Genomic DNA, 16,974 nt, shown 5'->3' with positions numbered 1-16,974 from the left:
GCACGAGGACTCTAGGGAGTTATTGTGGCCTTTGTGTGTAACAGAAAGGATCTCGTTCTTTGTTTTCCATCATAAGCCTTTTCTTCAGAATGTGAACAGTACACTCTGGCTGGTTTGTCCTCTGCTGTTGCCGTTAAAACCACAGATCTGACATTAAGTGGACATGTTTCTGATCAGCTGGTAGAAAGAAACTTGTGTGGAATGGCCAGCAGGTGACGGCAGGTTGCATATAGAACTCTTCTGAATGGAAGTTTATGGGGAAATGAGCCTATTACTTTATTTATAACATCAGTAAACATTTTCCTGAGGAGTAAATGGTCTTTATCACTAGTTCCAGGTCTTCAATACCACGTGATGTCAATTTTGTGAATCATGTTCCCATTTAAACAAAAATAGACATATATGTAGACACAGATGTCACCTACAACCAGGCCTAAAGTACACATAATTATATGGCTACATAAACCAAACCTCTTTTTATTCTTAAGTACCTTTACACACTCTTTCACCACCTAAGTAGTAGTAAAAAAATAGCTTACACTATTTTTAACACAGGAAGAACGCATTAGGAAACCTAAACCAGAATGTTTAAAAGGAGCATTGACTGGGATCAATAATTATTGCTTTTCTCCTCAAGTAGTGTAGACGCGATAGAATTAGAAGTATTGACGTGCGCCGACCTTCTGACCTCTTGTCTTACAAAGTCCTAGAAAGGACACATGAGTCATGTGTTTCATGTCAGAGAACCCGGGAGAGTTTTTGGAGTTGTTCTACTACATTACAGTGTCTCCCCGCATGGCTGTAGGTGAGTATGCGGCAGTGCATGCTGGGATGTGGGAACAGAAGTGAGTGGACACAGACAGTATGTGCTGGTGTCTCTCTGGCTGGAGCTCTGTTAGCGGAAGCCGCAGTGCCAGAACCAACTCTGGCTGAGAGTATGGGAAATGGAGAGATGGATCCGCTGATCTATGTTATCACTGGCACTCAGACGTGTGTGTGGGTGTGTGTGTGAGTAAGTGACAGTCCGACCGACTGTCAGTTCCCCGCTGTATGCATGAATTGTCCTTTTCTTTAGCCGCCATCGCTGTATAAGCAGCAGTTCTCTGGGCCAGAGGAGGAAGTGTCACACAGTTTTGAATGAACAGGACGGCGAATCAGGGACGATTTTAGCTACGTTAATTGTGTAACATTTAGGAGGCGTCATTGGCGGAAATTGGAAACCCGTGAGTGTGTTTGTATAAGAGTATAATCACTTTGAATCATATAGTATTAGAACAGAGGTCCCTGTGGCCTTACACTTGCACTACTTATAATGGCCTGTCAGCAATAATTTCATAACAATAATACATTAGATTACATTTATCACAGTTAAATGTATTAAATTCAACATTTAATTACATATAAGCTTGTCTAGCGTTAACAATTGTCTACATGTTATTATCAACTGCTTTTTATTTACAGATTCATTTTTCATAAATGTGTTCATTTTTTGTGAACTATATATTGAGGCTTTTACTTTGAAATGGTGTGAAATATCATCCTGGATATTTTTAACTTGCAATATATTAATTTCAAATCACTGAACAGTTAATTTTTACCCAAAGCGTTGAAATTTTTTCACTTTGACCGGCGCCCCACGGCCCCACGGTCCCACTGCCCCCTCGTGACCAGCCTAGAAGTTCACTCGCCCCAGAGTCAAACTAATTTGAGGCCCCTGTTCTAAATTCATGTCAGTATAAAAAAGAGAGATTAGTGTAAAAATGCAAATATTTACACATAAAAAAAATTGATGAAAAACAAAACCTGATCAAATCTATTGATGATCAGGTGTCAACTTTTTCACATAATAAAATGAATTGATTAATCTATGGTAATAGTTTCAGAGAGGCTTAGTAACATCAGGCTACCGTTTTCAAAGTAGTACATTAATTTGAGAACTTCGAACAGACGTCACTAACTCAAGTTATTTTATTAAGTGTTTGGCTTTTTGTAATACATTTGTTTTGCATCATAAATATATATATATATATATATAGTTGTTGCATCACTCTGCCTCATCTTGGATGTTAATATAATGTCCATTTTCACACAGCACATGCTATTTTTATGAATCAGTGTCCCCAGGCTACGTTTTCTAAAGCAATTTACTGCCAAAGAATTGCTGCCACACGCATAGAAGCTAAAAATAGAAACCATTAGAGTCATTAGAATCAACATAAAAGCCAGTGGAGGCTTCAGTTCGTCCGACGTATATGTGGTTACAATGTTTTGAGACATTAAAACTCCCTCAGGGACTTTTACTTTGAAAGACTGACATTGAAGAATGACCTCCATGTGAAGGAGGATGTCAGAGACAATAATACTGAGGAAGAGCAACAGTCTTTTTATTTGAATTATACAGACTTTGAGTTTTTATACCCAGGAAATGGAGGTTGAAGTAATCGATAAAATATCATTTATATAAAAGAAAGAAGTAAGAAAACCCTTCTTAACCTGAAGTTAAATCATGATCATTCAAAACCTTGTCTGTGGTCTCTGCAAAAGTCTAATTCTCTTTCAGATCACATTAATTCAAGCTGAAAGTAGATTTAATTATTAATATGAACACAGAGATGTTTAGTATCTATCTTATTGGGATCTTTGGCACATTTTCAGAGGACAGATTTATTGAAATAAAGTCATAATAAAAAGAATCCTGGAGCTTCACAACCAACAGAAACACTTTCAGACATCCAACCAACTGTGCAAGAATTGAGATTTGGTTTATTCAAGTCATATTGTACAAAGAAAAACTTTGTTATGCTGTGTTTAGTTTACCTAAAGACGACGTTATTTCAAAATGTTCTCACAAACTGACGTGAGTGTAGAAACACACGGTGTATAATGTAGAAAAATACACTCTGTATTCAGAGATTAACTTCTCCAAAAGCCAACGATGTGTAAAACACAGTGTAATGCCACTGCTTTTCCATTCAGTAATAATATTGAACAATGCCGCTTTAAAAAGACTTGTTAGTTTGATTCTGTGTCACCTGTCAAAGATCACAAATCAATAATCTGACACATCTTAAAAACTTGATTTAAGGGTGCTTGATCTACGATATGCGACTAGAGATTAAAACAGGTATACGTATAAGGTAGTTTGAGGCTACACTTAACTCCTAACCCTTTTGACGCAACATAAAAACTGTGAATATACTGGCAGTGAAGACAATAACACGTGTTTCCTTCATCTCTGATGACACATTGTGGTCATTTTGTCCATTAATACAACAACAACATTCCTTACATACAGGAAATTAAGAATCTATTTTACACGATAAAAGAGGCAGCAGCAAATTTAACAAACAAAAACATCTGGTTTCAGCTTCATTAAAAGAATCACAAGAGTAAATGTTTTACAATCGATGTGTGTATGTGTGTGTGTGTGTGTGTGTGCAAACCTCTAAGGCATAAAAATGAGTTTCAAGTGAGCACTCGCCACTGATGCCACGTAACAACCACACATGAATGGACTGGTGATCTGTGCTAAGTGAAGCATGTTGTTGTGGTCAAATCAAAGTGCTTTTACAACAGCAGGCATTGTGTGTGTGTGTGTTGTGAGGACATTCATGCCTCTATTGTTAGAGTTGTGTATTTACTTAAAACCTTTATGGTGAGGCTTTAAGGAAGGCAACGTGTGTGTGTGTGTGTTCTTATAGTTGTTGAGGACCATGAATCGTATAAACCATACAGAGTCAGAGACATTTTGGCAAAATGATTAAGAGACCTGGTTTTCAGGCTTGGGTTACACTCCACTACTAGCTACTACTACACTTTTTGGCTCAAGGTAGAACCTTTTTATAAAGGCTCCACCTGGAACCCTTTTGGAGGGTTCCAACAAGAACCCTTTTTAAACCCTTTATTCAGGAAAGGGGTTTTAAAGGGTTCTCTGGATCAAAATGGTTCTTACTGGAACCATTAGTGTTACCAAGAACCCTTTCTTCTGAAAAGGATATTTCAGAAGCAAATGGTTCCAGGTAGAACCTCAGCCCTTGTAGAAGGACCCTTTTGGAACCCTTATTTCTAAGAGTGTAGAAATGGTTTCAGGTTAAGGTCAATCCTGGTCCTCAGGGACAGTGACAGTGGTCCTTGAAGACCAGCATTGGGAAACCTGGGTTAATATAATAACTGGGTTTAAATGTTGTGTGCAGTTTTAAGAACAGATGTGTGACACTTTGACAACTCAAGGTACGACGGCAACTCGGTGGCCGAAAAAAACAATCCCTCGTGTGCTGGTTAAAATCACAGATGTCGTACAGTGGCAGCAGAGAGAGAGTGATGCATGACTTCATCATGACACAACGTTTGTCACCTTCAGTCCACAAAAAAAAGCCCAAGCTCTCGACTAAAGAACACCAAGCGTAGTTGTTATCATTAGGGGATTAATCCATTAAAATCAAAACTGTGACAATGTTGACCAATGTTTCCCAAATCAAAGATAATATTTTTCCTGTTGTAAAAGAGCAACTTGGCATTTACAGTGATTTAGTGGTCATTAATTAGTGGTGGCTGTAGCTCAGTGGGTGACCTTCCAACCTGAAGGTTAGATCTGATATATGTGTGAATTTAGCACTGTGTGACTGAATGAGGGTGAATGGCAAAACTGTAGTGTGTTGAGTTATTGATGATTAATTGTTGCTGGTCTAATTCAAAAGCATATCATTAGTGTAAAACCACTGATGTGATTGATGGGTTTATTATAAACATGTAGATACACGTGAGCACCACTGCTAATAACCACTTACGTTAAATCACGTGTGTTGTGCTTGGTTTTGTCGGCAAAGTAAAAAGTTTAAGGCACAACAATGGTTTAACAAATCTCCTCACTGAGCCAATCTGAGCTCGTTGTTCTTTAAAAAGGACATCTACAGTCAGACAGATTCGCACTTTGTCCACTTCAAACCTCACAGTCATTATTACTAAATAGAAAGTGTTCATTTGGTTGAGCATCTCTGTTCTCAGCATTGACACCGTCCATGATAGCTGTTTGAAAAGTCTCACAAGGATCCTGAAAGGTGTTTTGTCCATCGAGTTTCTACTTGAGGTGTTCAATGATTGTAAAATTCCCTCTCTCTGGGTCCAAACCGTTCATGAGCAAACTCCCATTTCTGGCCAGAGGTGTGGTCAAGCCCTGCAGGCCGGCCTCCTTCTCCTTCCGGTCCCGTTCATCATTGAAATTGACTGACACCGTCCTCTTTGGCAGCGTGAACTCGGGGGTGGGGCTAAATCCAAGGTCCGTGGACAGCTTGCGCTTAATTGAGGCCGCGCGCTGGAACTTATCGTAGATCTCGACACTAACGCGTCGACGGGTCTCCTTGAACTCTGCTGAGACGTTAGCCGTCCACTCGGCAGCGTGAGCACGGATCTCACCCACCTGAGGGAACGTGACAGAGGGAAACGCACAAAAATCAGGTTTAAAGCTGCTATCAGTGATCGTTCTGACGTGTTTTCTGTCCGTTTTCTCTCGGTTTTCTGTGTTTCACTAATGCCATGCAGCTTTGATTTGTCTTTCACAGAGATGAAGGTGAACCAGGATGTGAAGGTGAGATCAGATTCTGAGCGATTTGTACGAGGGATGGGATGATACCACTTTTTTGTGTCCGATATAAACTCGGTATATAACCGATGTTTGACCGATGAAGTCATTCTTAGACCATTTACGAACTATGAAGCTGTTAACAACACATTTATGCTGAGTCATGCTGAGTGTAACAAATGATGTCACAAACAGCCCAAACATGACTCAGCTAAAAGAGACTCGTATGTTCACGAGGCCTCTGTGACTGATTGAATCTTGTTGGTGCGTTGAAGGACGTCCGAAACCAGTCAATAACCAAATCACATTATTCCTTCAGGGATGATCAGTTTGTCTATTTTTACTCTTCGTCCCTGTTTAACGTGAAACTCCCCAGTGAATTAAGGAGAGTCGGAAGACAACGAGGTCCCAAAGTTGAAGATGAAAGGAAAGTGTTAGTTAAAGGTCCATTTCTTTCACTCTGCACATTTAAAAGTGTTGCGTAATGGAGTATAAATCAGGCCTAACCGGTTTAATCAGAAACATGTTTAATATCCTACTATAATGAATGTTTGTGCAGAGCCTCTGTCATTTTAATCCTCTCATATTTGTCTTAATTTATTGGTATATTTCTCGATAAATTAACTGATAACGACACTGTCTAATCACACACTGTTCTAATAATATCTCTGATGTATGCAAGGCATTGACTATGAGCCTGGGTGGTGGACAGTCAATTAGATTAGAAAACAGTCTTATCATGAATATTAGGTTAAGTGCGGGGCAAGAGTTCAGGTGAGGACAGGTGGGGTGTTGTGTCATCTGTGTGTCTCATACCTCTTCTTTGGTCCTCTTAGAGATGACTCTGAGCCAGTCTCCGATCATGCTGAGGATGGCAGCGAAGTAGGCCAGTCCCACCAGGATCCAGAACCATACAACTGGTTTATAATAATCCAAGTACTCGATCTCTGACCCACCTGGACACAGAGAAAATAACACACGTTTTAAATATTTGATGTGACTGATGTGAATGGTTTAAAAAAAGACGTTCAAATGTCTGTACCTGCTACAAAGTCTCCAAAGCCGATGGTCGTCAGGGTGATGACCACAAAGTAAAGCGACTCCAGTGCGGACCAACCCTCGATGTATTTAAATATGGCTGCTGGGAGAGCTACGAACAGCAAACAGCCAAACAAGACGAAGAGCAGGGTGGAGATGACCCGGATCTTTGTCTGACTGATGTCCCAGTGCTGTGGGTCAAACAGAGCTTTTGGTTTGTACTCATTCATATTCATTTAAACTCATGCACGTATGGAACAGACAGAAACATAGCAGTACCACTGGAAATCACCGGGGGCAGTGTAGCCAATGAAAGACCTTTTTTGAGGAGGAAATTTTGCAACAATGACGACGAGCCATATTTTAACTTTTTCTCTTTTAAGGACGTTGTAGACGTGCACTGCGCTGCTCTCTAGTGCAGGGGTGTCAAACTCATTTTCACTGAGGGTCACATCAGCATAATGGTTACCCTCAAAGGGCCAAATGTAACTGTCATACAGAATAAATTTAACTAAATGTAACCAAATATAATGTAAAGTAAAGGTAACTACTCTGTAACATATTGCTAAATAACTTTCTGTATTTATTACTTATTCAATTTCACTCGTCGCATGATGCATATACAATGATACACTGTGATCTAGTGGCCGTGCCGTCACTTTGCGGGTAACACAATCGGCATGCATTGTGGGAAATGTAGTTTATGGCCAATGCACACCTTAAAGCAGCATAGACCTATTTTAACACAGATTTTTAAGACTAATTAATCACTCGCGGGCCACATAAAATGACGTGGCGGGCCACATCTGGCCCCCGGGCCTTGAGTTTGACACGTGCTCTCATGGAAGCACAGCCTAACAACAACCTAAATGGCATGTCTTTTGAAGTGGATGCATCGCTCGTGCAAATGTTGTGTCTGTGATTGTGTTTCATATCCACCTGCCAACACACAGAAATGCATCCCAGCACCACCTGAGAAAATGACACCATTTATTACCATTAACGTTAAAATACAGTGGTGTAAAAAATGCAGAGCAGAGTCACAGGAGGCAGATTTAGATTAAGATTGAACGAGAGATAAGGTGTCTCTAATTGTTATTATTTAGTGATTTCTTTTGTTTTCTATGCAGTCTGATCAGATCCACTCTGATCACACACCCTGGTACAGTAGAACAGTTTTTCTTATTTTCCTCCAAGTACCACCAGTGGAAGCTTGCGTACCACAGGTGGTACACGTACCACAGTTTGAGAACCATGGGATCATTGTATATTACAGTATAGTATAATATCTATTGCTCTGACTTTGTTGGTAAAAATACATTGTTTGCATTGATTTTACATTGATTTATTGTATTAAAGAAAAGAAGAAAGAAATTTCAAATGTTTTCAGTGTACATTAGGCAAAGTCTGGGCTGAAAATATCAAAGGGAAGGACTTTCACGACTCATCAACGATCGCAAAGGTTGCCATAGTGATGATAACATCTCTGGTTGACTGGAGGAGCTACGTGGGAACAACGTACAAGATACGTATATATATTTTTTTACAATTCATCAGCAAACAGCTTTTACATTTGAAGAGAAAAAAAAGCCAGATGCTGAAGTGATATTGTTCCTTTGGGTGCAGTCGAGAAAAAAAATCAGTCACAATATTCACTGAGGAAAATGCTGCAGTGTCACACAAAGCAATTAGTCTTACACACACACACACACACTGAATTGAACTTTTGTCCCCTGTCCTCGGCCTTAATCATTACTGACTCCCTCGAGGGCCTGAGAGCAACAGAGGGAGCAAATCTTTCTCAATTACGACATGGATTCACAGATCTGCTTCATTTCATTTCAAGATGACAAAGCAAATTACTTGCAACCTTAACTTCACATCGTCCCGTATCTGTTTAGTTAATACCGATATTAACAATAATGTACCGGACAACATGAGGAATGATTGAATCAACCTGAACACCTGTCATGAAACGTGGTATTGTTAATTTATAAACACAATAGAAAGAGTTATTTATTCAGCGTGAGTTCTGGTCTTTAAACATCGACCTCTTGTGGCTTCAAACCTGAGTTAATTGATTGTTTTCAGTTTAGATTAGAATCAAGTCCTGATGTATAGACATTCAATCAGTAGACGACATCACTGAGAAGGAGAATTATTCATCAGAATGTAAATGAGGGGGAATGATTTAGTCACATCGTCGACACCAGCACATTTTCTGTAGCTGCAAATAACTTCGGTTATAACTTCAACTAATCTGAGGATTCTAATTACACTTGTCCACATTATTATTTACTTAGTTTTTGACTTATCTCTCTGTTTTGATATTAATAGATTTATTTTGCATCATAGATGTGTTTTTATTGTGAAGTATACATCGTTCCATGTGGAAAAAAAGCACTTTTACTTTTACTTTTGCTTGAAATTCTGTCAAATATATCTTTATTGTGATATCATGATGGAAAACTGTGTTATCATATTGGCGCCACCTGCTACTGAACACTGTTTTTTCCCCCACTTTTCTTTCCCTTTCTTCTCTAGACCAGAGTTCGACACCATTGGTTTGTACCATTTCAGCCTCCATCACTGTCTAAAAGGCCATAAGTTGTTAATTTTGGTACAAAAAAAGTACATTCAGTTAATACTGTATAAATATTTACTGTAATACACACCAAGCAAAGTAGATACATTCTTGTATTGTATTAAAAGAGCTGGTGTCTGTGAGTGTGAGGATATTATGAGATGATGTGAATTATTCAGCTGATTTTACGTTGCTGCCTGTAGTTAATTCTTCTCTCTCTCTGTGTGTGTGTGTGTGTGTGTGTGTGTTTGTGTGTTTGTGTTTGTTTGTTTGTTTGTTTGTGAGAAAGAGAGAGTGAAATAATGAATGAAGAGTGAATAATTCTGCAGCTCACACTCACCACAAACATTTTCTCCACTCGGGCGATCCCTTTGCCAAATATGGTGCCGAGCTGATCTCCCACACCAGCCAGAAGGAAGCCGAACAGAGGGATTCCGAGCAGCGCGTAGATGATGCAGAATATTCTACCTCCGTCTGTGTGAGGAGAGATGTTCCCGAAACCTGCAGAGAGGACAGAGAGAGGCTGAGACAGGAGACAGGAACAATGATTTCATATAACGCTCCCTGTTAAAGATCCAATAGGCGACACTTGAGCGCCACTAGTCATTGCAATTACTGCCACTAGGGGTCTCTCTCTCTCTCTCTCTCTCTCTCTCAATCAAGTTTAATGACGTTTAATGACGAGCTTAGCTTCAGTTCACTTTTTATTCCAGCTGCTTATACGACACAGTGATTTAGATTTCTTTCCAACAAACTCACTTCCCCTTTCGTCCCTCACTCTCTCTCCACTCACTATTGGAGAGCAGAATCTCACCTGCACCTCTACTTCCTGTAGCGGTTTCAAAGTAAAGCCACTCATTTTCTGCATTTTACGGAGTACAGAGGATAATTTAGTGTTCAAGAGTTTAGGTTTATGTAAAACATAGCAGCAAATGATGGATTAAAAGGGAAACAGAGTGAATAAAAGTGGTATAATGAATGAGATGTATCTGCAGGCCGTGTGTGTGTGTGTGTGTGTGTGTGTGTGTGTGTGTGTGTGTGTGTGTGCACACACATCATACCTATGGTTGTGATGACAGTTCCTGCAAAGAAAAAGGCAGAGTTCAGGTCCCACAGGCTGCTGTGGTTGGTCAGTGTCGCTGCAGGGTTCACTCCTGAGCGGACAGCAGACACAACTTGCTGGAAGCGAAGAGAGAGAGAGAGAGAAACAAAAATGATGCCATCCTTCGAAAAACAACACAATTATGTTACTTCGTTCTGTCAATAATGTCGTCAGAATATGACAGAGCAGGTGCTTTGGAGGTGTGTTTGTAGTTGTGGTGCAGGCAGACATTTGAGATGGTCTTTCCAATAAATTAAAGACGGAATAAACAAAACTTTTGGCCGCACAGTTGGAGTAGTGGTTAGCACTCTTGCCTTTGCAGCAACACGACCCAGGTTTGTGACCTGGTCAGAACAAGGGCCTTTATATAAGGAGCTTGCATATTCTCCCTGTGTATGTGTTTGGGTTTTCTCTGTGTTCTCTGGTTTCCTCCCACAGTCCAAAAACATACAGATTTGAGGATTAGGCAAGTGTGTGAGATTGAATGGTTGTCTCTATGTGGCCCTGTGATGGACTGATGGCCTGTCCAGGGTGTACTCCGCCTTTTGCCCTATGTCAGCTGGGATTGGCACCAGCAACCCCCGTAACCCTCATGTGGAGGATAAAGTGGTAGAAGATGAATGAATGAATGGATGAATATGCAAACACTGAGATGCAGAAAAGACAAAAATAAGGCTTTAGGAAATCTAGAGCTGAGTCTCAGGGAAGTTGGGATCTGTCCATGGTTCTGAAACCACAGACCCAGAAATTAAAGCCAAAGCAGGATTCTTTAAGGGGCCACTCAAAATTAGCCTATTTCTCAGCTGATTCAGAATGTCAGTAAACATTTTCCTGAGGTGTTTCTGCTCTCAATCAAAATGTTCAGGTCAATACAGTATGATGTTCATGTTGTAAAGGATTTTCCCATTCAAAGCAAAAGGAACCAGGATTCAGGCTAGTATTGTCCAATAGGTGCATGATTGTGTGTGTATTGGACGAGCTGTCAGTCAACTCCATCCCAGCTCTTTCAAATATAGTTAGTTCATGTTTAAAAACTAACACAGCACTGTGCAAAATACTGAAGTTTGGTACACATGTTTGGTAAAGGTAAAGTCCACCTCACCTTGACCAGCTCCTCCAGCTGACTGTGGTTCACACAGGTGTGTCTCGACAGGAACTCCAGCTTCTGGGTGAGGATGGCCAAGCGCTGGGCACTGGGAGAGAAAAATGGAATTCACTTCATATTTGCTGATCACAGTGTGAGGACTTGTTAAAGGAGTAAAGGTAAAGAGTTCAGAAGATTTAAAGCTACAGTCCATAATTGATCTCAAAATGTTTTGTATCTTATTGGTTAAAATCCTCTTCTCCTCTCCAAAATAAAGCTGTTTTTTGTTGTTGTACAGATCGCGTATGTTGAAGGTGGAGCTTCGATGAGAGAGCAGATGTTTCATCAGTGACAGTGTTGCCTGCTATCACAAACATCTCCAGACATTTTCTGCCACACTAAAGGTATTTGTTTTTCCCCCCAGACAACTTCATTTATTTATGGCTATTTGGACTTGAAGGAGAAGGATCTCAACAAATCAAATATTAAAACTCTATATTTCTATCTGCACAAATCAGATCTACAACAGTCTAAACCAGTGGTTCTGAAACTTTTTATATCACCTAAGTAAATAAGGAGCCCTTGAAGTAACACCATTACCGTTAAAGTACAGTGGTATAAATAGGCTGAGAGGAGGTTTAAATAATAGAATAATTTGCTTTCTCATCATTATCCTCTTCCTCACATACACTGGTATAGTTAAATTAGATGAAGATGGAGTGAGTGATAAGGTGACTCCAATTATTATTATTATTGTTCATTTTCTTCACACTCCACTCACAATTCCTCAGCTCCACTCCGGTCACGTACCCTGGTATATACACACCTCTTCAAATGAAAAGACTTTAAGATAAATTCATTTTATTTAATTGTTTGAAGCTCAGACACAAACTGTTGGAAATAATAATTTTCCATTAATTATTTGAAGGTGGTTATTTGCACTTGTATGCCTATTTTGTTCCATAATGGAAACATCAAGTTGATATCAATAATCAATAAATGTGTTGAATTATAGTCGTTTTGAACAGTTCTGTACCAGTATAAGCTACAAACATGATACTCTCAGGTTCAGAAGAGAACAGGCTGATAAGATTCTGCAGCTCACACCTCTTAAATACACTGTCGTCGTAAAGGTATGGATGAGTGGACTCAGGATGGGGGGGGGAGTTTCAGTCGTCAGGCTGTGAATCAGACAGGAGACACATATTTCACACATGTGTTTACCTCTCGTGAGGCTGTTCCAGAATCCTGAAGACTGCCGCTCCCATCACCAGGTACAGAACCACCAACAGAAAGATGGCCGACACCGTCTTCCACTTCATGACTGTGGCAGCAACCTACGACATTTAAACTCATCAGGTCAGTCAAGACACGTCCATGTAATCTGGACTTCCTTCATTTGTTTTGTCTGTCTCTCACCTCGCTCTCCTCACGGGGAGTCAACGTGATTGGCTTCGTGGAGAACGAGAGGCGGGGCTTAGTGTTGTGAGTGGCAGATTTAGGGTCCAATAAGTCCGGAGCTGCCACTGTTGAAGGAAACAAGGTTGAAAATGTCATTAAATGTCACTCTTCTTTGCTTCCCTGCCTCTGGTAGCTTGACCTCAGTGCATACGTTAAGCCATTTTGTTCTAAATAAGTACTTATGACTACAACAAGTATTTTTGTAATCGATTAATCTGTCAATTCTTTTCTCAATTAATTGTTTGGTCCATAAAATGTTAAAAAACGTTGATCAGTGTTTGTCAAACCTGGAAATGAGGATGTTCTCGAATGTCTTGTTTTCTCCACAAACCAAAATGATTCAGTTTTAATGATTTCTTTGTTTTGTGAAGCAAAGAAACAAAGAAAATATTCACATTTAAGAAGCTAAAACAATCAGAAATCTTGTTTTAATAATGAAAAATTAATAATCCATTAATCGATGAAGTGTTTCGGCTCTAATTCCTTTAAACAGCCTTAAATATGCAGTGTGTAGTTTCTGCTGTTAACAGAACTTAGTTAGCTGATGTTGGCCAGCAGCTTGGGGTCATGGGAAATGTTGTCTTATCCTATTTGGTTCCTCTGTGTATTTGTGTTGTACTTGGAGAGAGCTTTGGCGCCAGATCTCGCAGAAAACAGCAGAGTCGTCATCATTTATTAATGACAAATTAAAACCAAACAGAAGACAATACACAGGCTCACGAGCACCAAATATTTCCATCCTCACACTGAGGTCTTGCCACACGAGTTACTGCATTAAAATTTCATTAAAATGAAACAGTCCACCACTTTGAATGAAAATACAAATCTCTGTGTTTGTGATATAGTAATATAGTATACACTCAATAAAACATATAATATTGGATGTAATAAGGATGTCTATCTGTGAGAAATGACAATAGGTGTTCCCCAAATTTAAAAAAAAATAGAGGAGCAAACAAACCAGATCAAGTAATTGTTGCAGCCCTGCAGATTTACAGTTGTCACCTGAATTTGGATCATTTATTAAAATCAAATGTCTTTTTTTTCCAGTGAAAGGGGTGAAATTACAAGTGTGATAAGACTCAGTTTATTTGTTGTTCATTTATCAATAATTTAAAAATGAGATGGTCACCAGTTCAGATCCCTGTTCATTCAGTTCAGTAACATGAATTTAAACACTATCAGACACACTTTAAGTTGTCAAAGTTGTATAAAATACAAGTGTATAATGTTTTGTCTCTGTGTTGTGCGGTCTGATTATGAACCTGTGACTGTGTGTGTGTGTGTGTGTGTGTGTGTCTGTGTGTGTGTGTGTGTGTGTGTGTGTGTGTGTGTGTGTGTGTGTGTGTGTGTGTGTGTGTGTGTGTGTGTGTGTGTGTGTGTGTGTGTGTGTGTGTGTGTGTGTGTGTGTGTGTGTGTGTGTGTGTGTGTGTGTGTGTGTGTGTGATGACTGAGCACAGGCTTCAATTTAATTCAAGAGAAAAAAGAGCAGTAACTATGAAGGAGCGGATACGGGAGGGTGTGGAGGTGGAGTCTGCTCAGCATCACTCAGACAGTCAGGGATGTGAATGAAGGTGAGGCCTTTTAAAGACAGAGGAAGCATCACTCCCTGTTATTTTAACAAACTGAGAGATCACTTCAGACTCTGTGCTGTATTCTATAATGGAATGGAAAAAGGTCATTGGCAGAAATACATACTACAATGTCATTTCCTAGTTCTGTTTTTTCAAATCATGAACAAAGATAAAGCTCTAAGTAACGGACATTTGTTGCAATATGTTACAGATATAGATACATTTTTCCCACATCGTCTACATGGATAAAGGTTAGTCCAGATTATACACACTCAACTGAATGAACTGGTTGTCTGAATGAAACAATCTCTCAATCCCAGCAGCAAGAGACAATGAACTTCACATGAATTCAGAATTAAATTCAAATCATGTAAGAAATGAAGATGAAACAGTGAAAGAGAGGAATTCAGATGTTTAGAGAAGGAATCTGAGACACTGTGTACACCAATAATCTGACTACTGACTTTCTTCAGATCATTATTCATATTTACAGGAACGTTGCTGTTGACATGTTGCCTACTGTAGTCCAGTTACAATTTATATCTACTTTACTCCCACTATACTGTAAAAACCTCAAACAGGCTTTTATAATCTCATTAAAACATACATGCATGTCTAAATAGTGCAAGATCACAATTCTCCACAAGCCTTAATCTGATTATGGCTTATATAAGTATAACCTCATTCTGGTAATCGAAGTGTCCTGTTCAGACTATTGTCTGAATCTGGATATTATCAGATTATTGTTGTGCAGGCATATCATTTATATAGTCATAGACTTACATGTGTTCCACTTAACCCTGGTTTAACTGTTGGATACAGCTTTTCTCCAACTGTGGACACATCACCTTTGACTGGACAAAGATCATAGTGGACACACAGACAGAGAGAAGGAGAGGAGGGAGGAGTGATCTTAGGGCCTGGCCTCCTACACTTCATATAATTCCTTCTGGAATATTTATTAATGATTATTTTTGAAATGGTAGCTGTAATTTCTTAAATTATTGTCGTCTTTTTTAGATGATCAACTTCAACTTCTTCCATATTCTTTTTCCTCGCACTTGGATCTTTCTGTATTTTATACCTTCCACTTGTTCAGACTGAATTTACACATAAAGTTTGAATTGAATGAGTTTCAGTGGAACTTTCCTCTCTGTACTCACTCCTTGTCGTCGTCTATCCGATGCCCTCCGCTCTCCTCTTCTCCTCCTCATCCGAGGCTCTCACTGCGTTTGGGGGAATCTTTCCTCTCCTGCGTGTCTCCTCCCTGCGTCGCCGAGGCGGTGAAGAGAACAGGCGCTCCGTGTTTATGTCGCTCCTCTCTTCTTTTTCTTCTTCTTCTTCTTCTGCTGATGATGATGATGATCGGACACCGATTATATGCTGTTAAAAACTCTATTGTCTCCACGTGTTTGGACAGAGCGTTAGAGAGGAAGATGTCTCCGGTCTGTTTGTCCTCCTCCAACAGTTCTCTCTCATCCACTGCGCGCCGAGTGCGCACTGGGTTTTTGAGCGCACAGGGTGGAGGTGCAGGAGGAGGAGAGGGGGGTGGAGGTGCAGGGCACAGGCAGGGAGGTCTCAGGCGAGCCCATCTCATTTGACTGCATGTTTAATTTACCACATCTTAGAAAGAACAATGTAAACATCTGTGTTATTTCATTATCCAAATGCAAAGAGGAAAAACAAATCATCAAGTTCATAAAAGTTTACTGGATTCTTAGTGTAAACAACAACAAACACAATTCTTATGCACACAAATCACGATGATCACAATTATGATACTGGATGCGCTTTCCCATATTTTTTAATCGTTTTATTTAAAAAGGGACACTGCACATTCATGGATATAATACATTAGTGCTGAAGTAAGCAGATAGCAGGTTTACATTCCCTTTGGCAGGTGCTAAAAGACAAACAAATGAGGATTTAAAAAAAGTGAAGTGTGAAGACATGTAAACGGATGCTTATTTCAGTAACTCTGAGGAAATATATTATTGCAATTGCATGAAAGTCTGAATCCAATCTCACGGCTCAATGGTTTGTTGAGATTAACAGTTGAATTCCAATTGAATTGAAAAAAATACAATAAATATGGACCCCTTATCAACACCCTTATCAGATTTGATATCATATCACAAAGGCTCTCATTTCATTTGGATAAATCATTAGTCATAAGTCATTTGTCAGACTTTTTAATGAATCTTTTGACAAAATGGACGCGTTAACCACTGTTCGAAACGCCACTGTCTGGGTCAAAAATGTAACCTCTCTTTTTGCTCTAGTTTTGTTAGTTTGTAAACTGAGACAGTGAACGGTGACCGAGCCTCAACGCTTGAAGTGTCTGAAACATGTTTTCTCTTGAATGACCATCTGATCTGAGGGCAGCTCCACTGGTTTGTATGTAAATCACTAAGAAAATGCATGGGCCAACTTCTTACTAGATCCAATAGATAAATGCAGGGTATGCACCAGTGAGCGACATCCAATAGTTATGTTGCAGCTGAAGTTGGACAAAACATAAAGTTTGATGTGGAAAAACCGAATGAAGGTGTT

General features: G+C 39.6%; 1 protein-coding gene across 1 annotated transcript; it reads right to left on the bottom strand.

Moving 5' to 3' along the window:
* Nucleotides 1–5,077: 5,077 nt before the first annotated feature.
* On the bottom strand, nucleotides 5,078–12,907 carry kcnk2a (potassium channel, subfamily K, member 2a; the record flags this gene model as incomplete). The annotated part of the gene is made up of 8 exons (XM_083901103.1): nucleotides 12,806–12,907; nucleotides 12,611–12,723; nucleotides 11,405–11,495; nucleotides 10,262–10,379; nucleotides 9,541–9,701; nucleotides 6,621–6,807; nucleotides 6,395–6,534; nucleotides 5,078–5,416 (listed from the first exon to the last, which is right to left on the bottom strand). The coding sequence occupies exons 2-8, from the start codon at nucleotides 12,706–12,708 to the stop codon at nucleotides 5,078–5,080; spliced, it is 1,134 nt and encodes a 377-aa protein (XP_083757229.1). The 5' UTR covers nucleotides 12,709–12,723; nucleotides 12,806–12,907.
* Between the last annotated feature and the right edge of the window lie 4,067 nt (nucleotides 12,908–16,974).

Source organism: Microchirus variegatus, assembly GCF_963457635.1.
Source record: "Microchirus variegatus genome assembly, chromosome: 14".
Taxonomy (NCBI): Eukaryota; Metazoa; Chordata; class Actinopteri; order Pleuronectiformes; family Soleidae; genus Microchirus; species Microchirus variegatus.
Note: the sequence above shows the minus strand (reverse complement) of the source record. Positions and strands in the feature narration are given on the sequence as shown.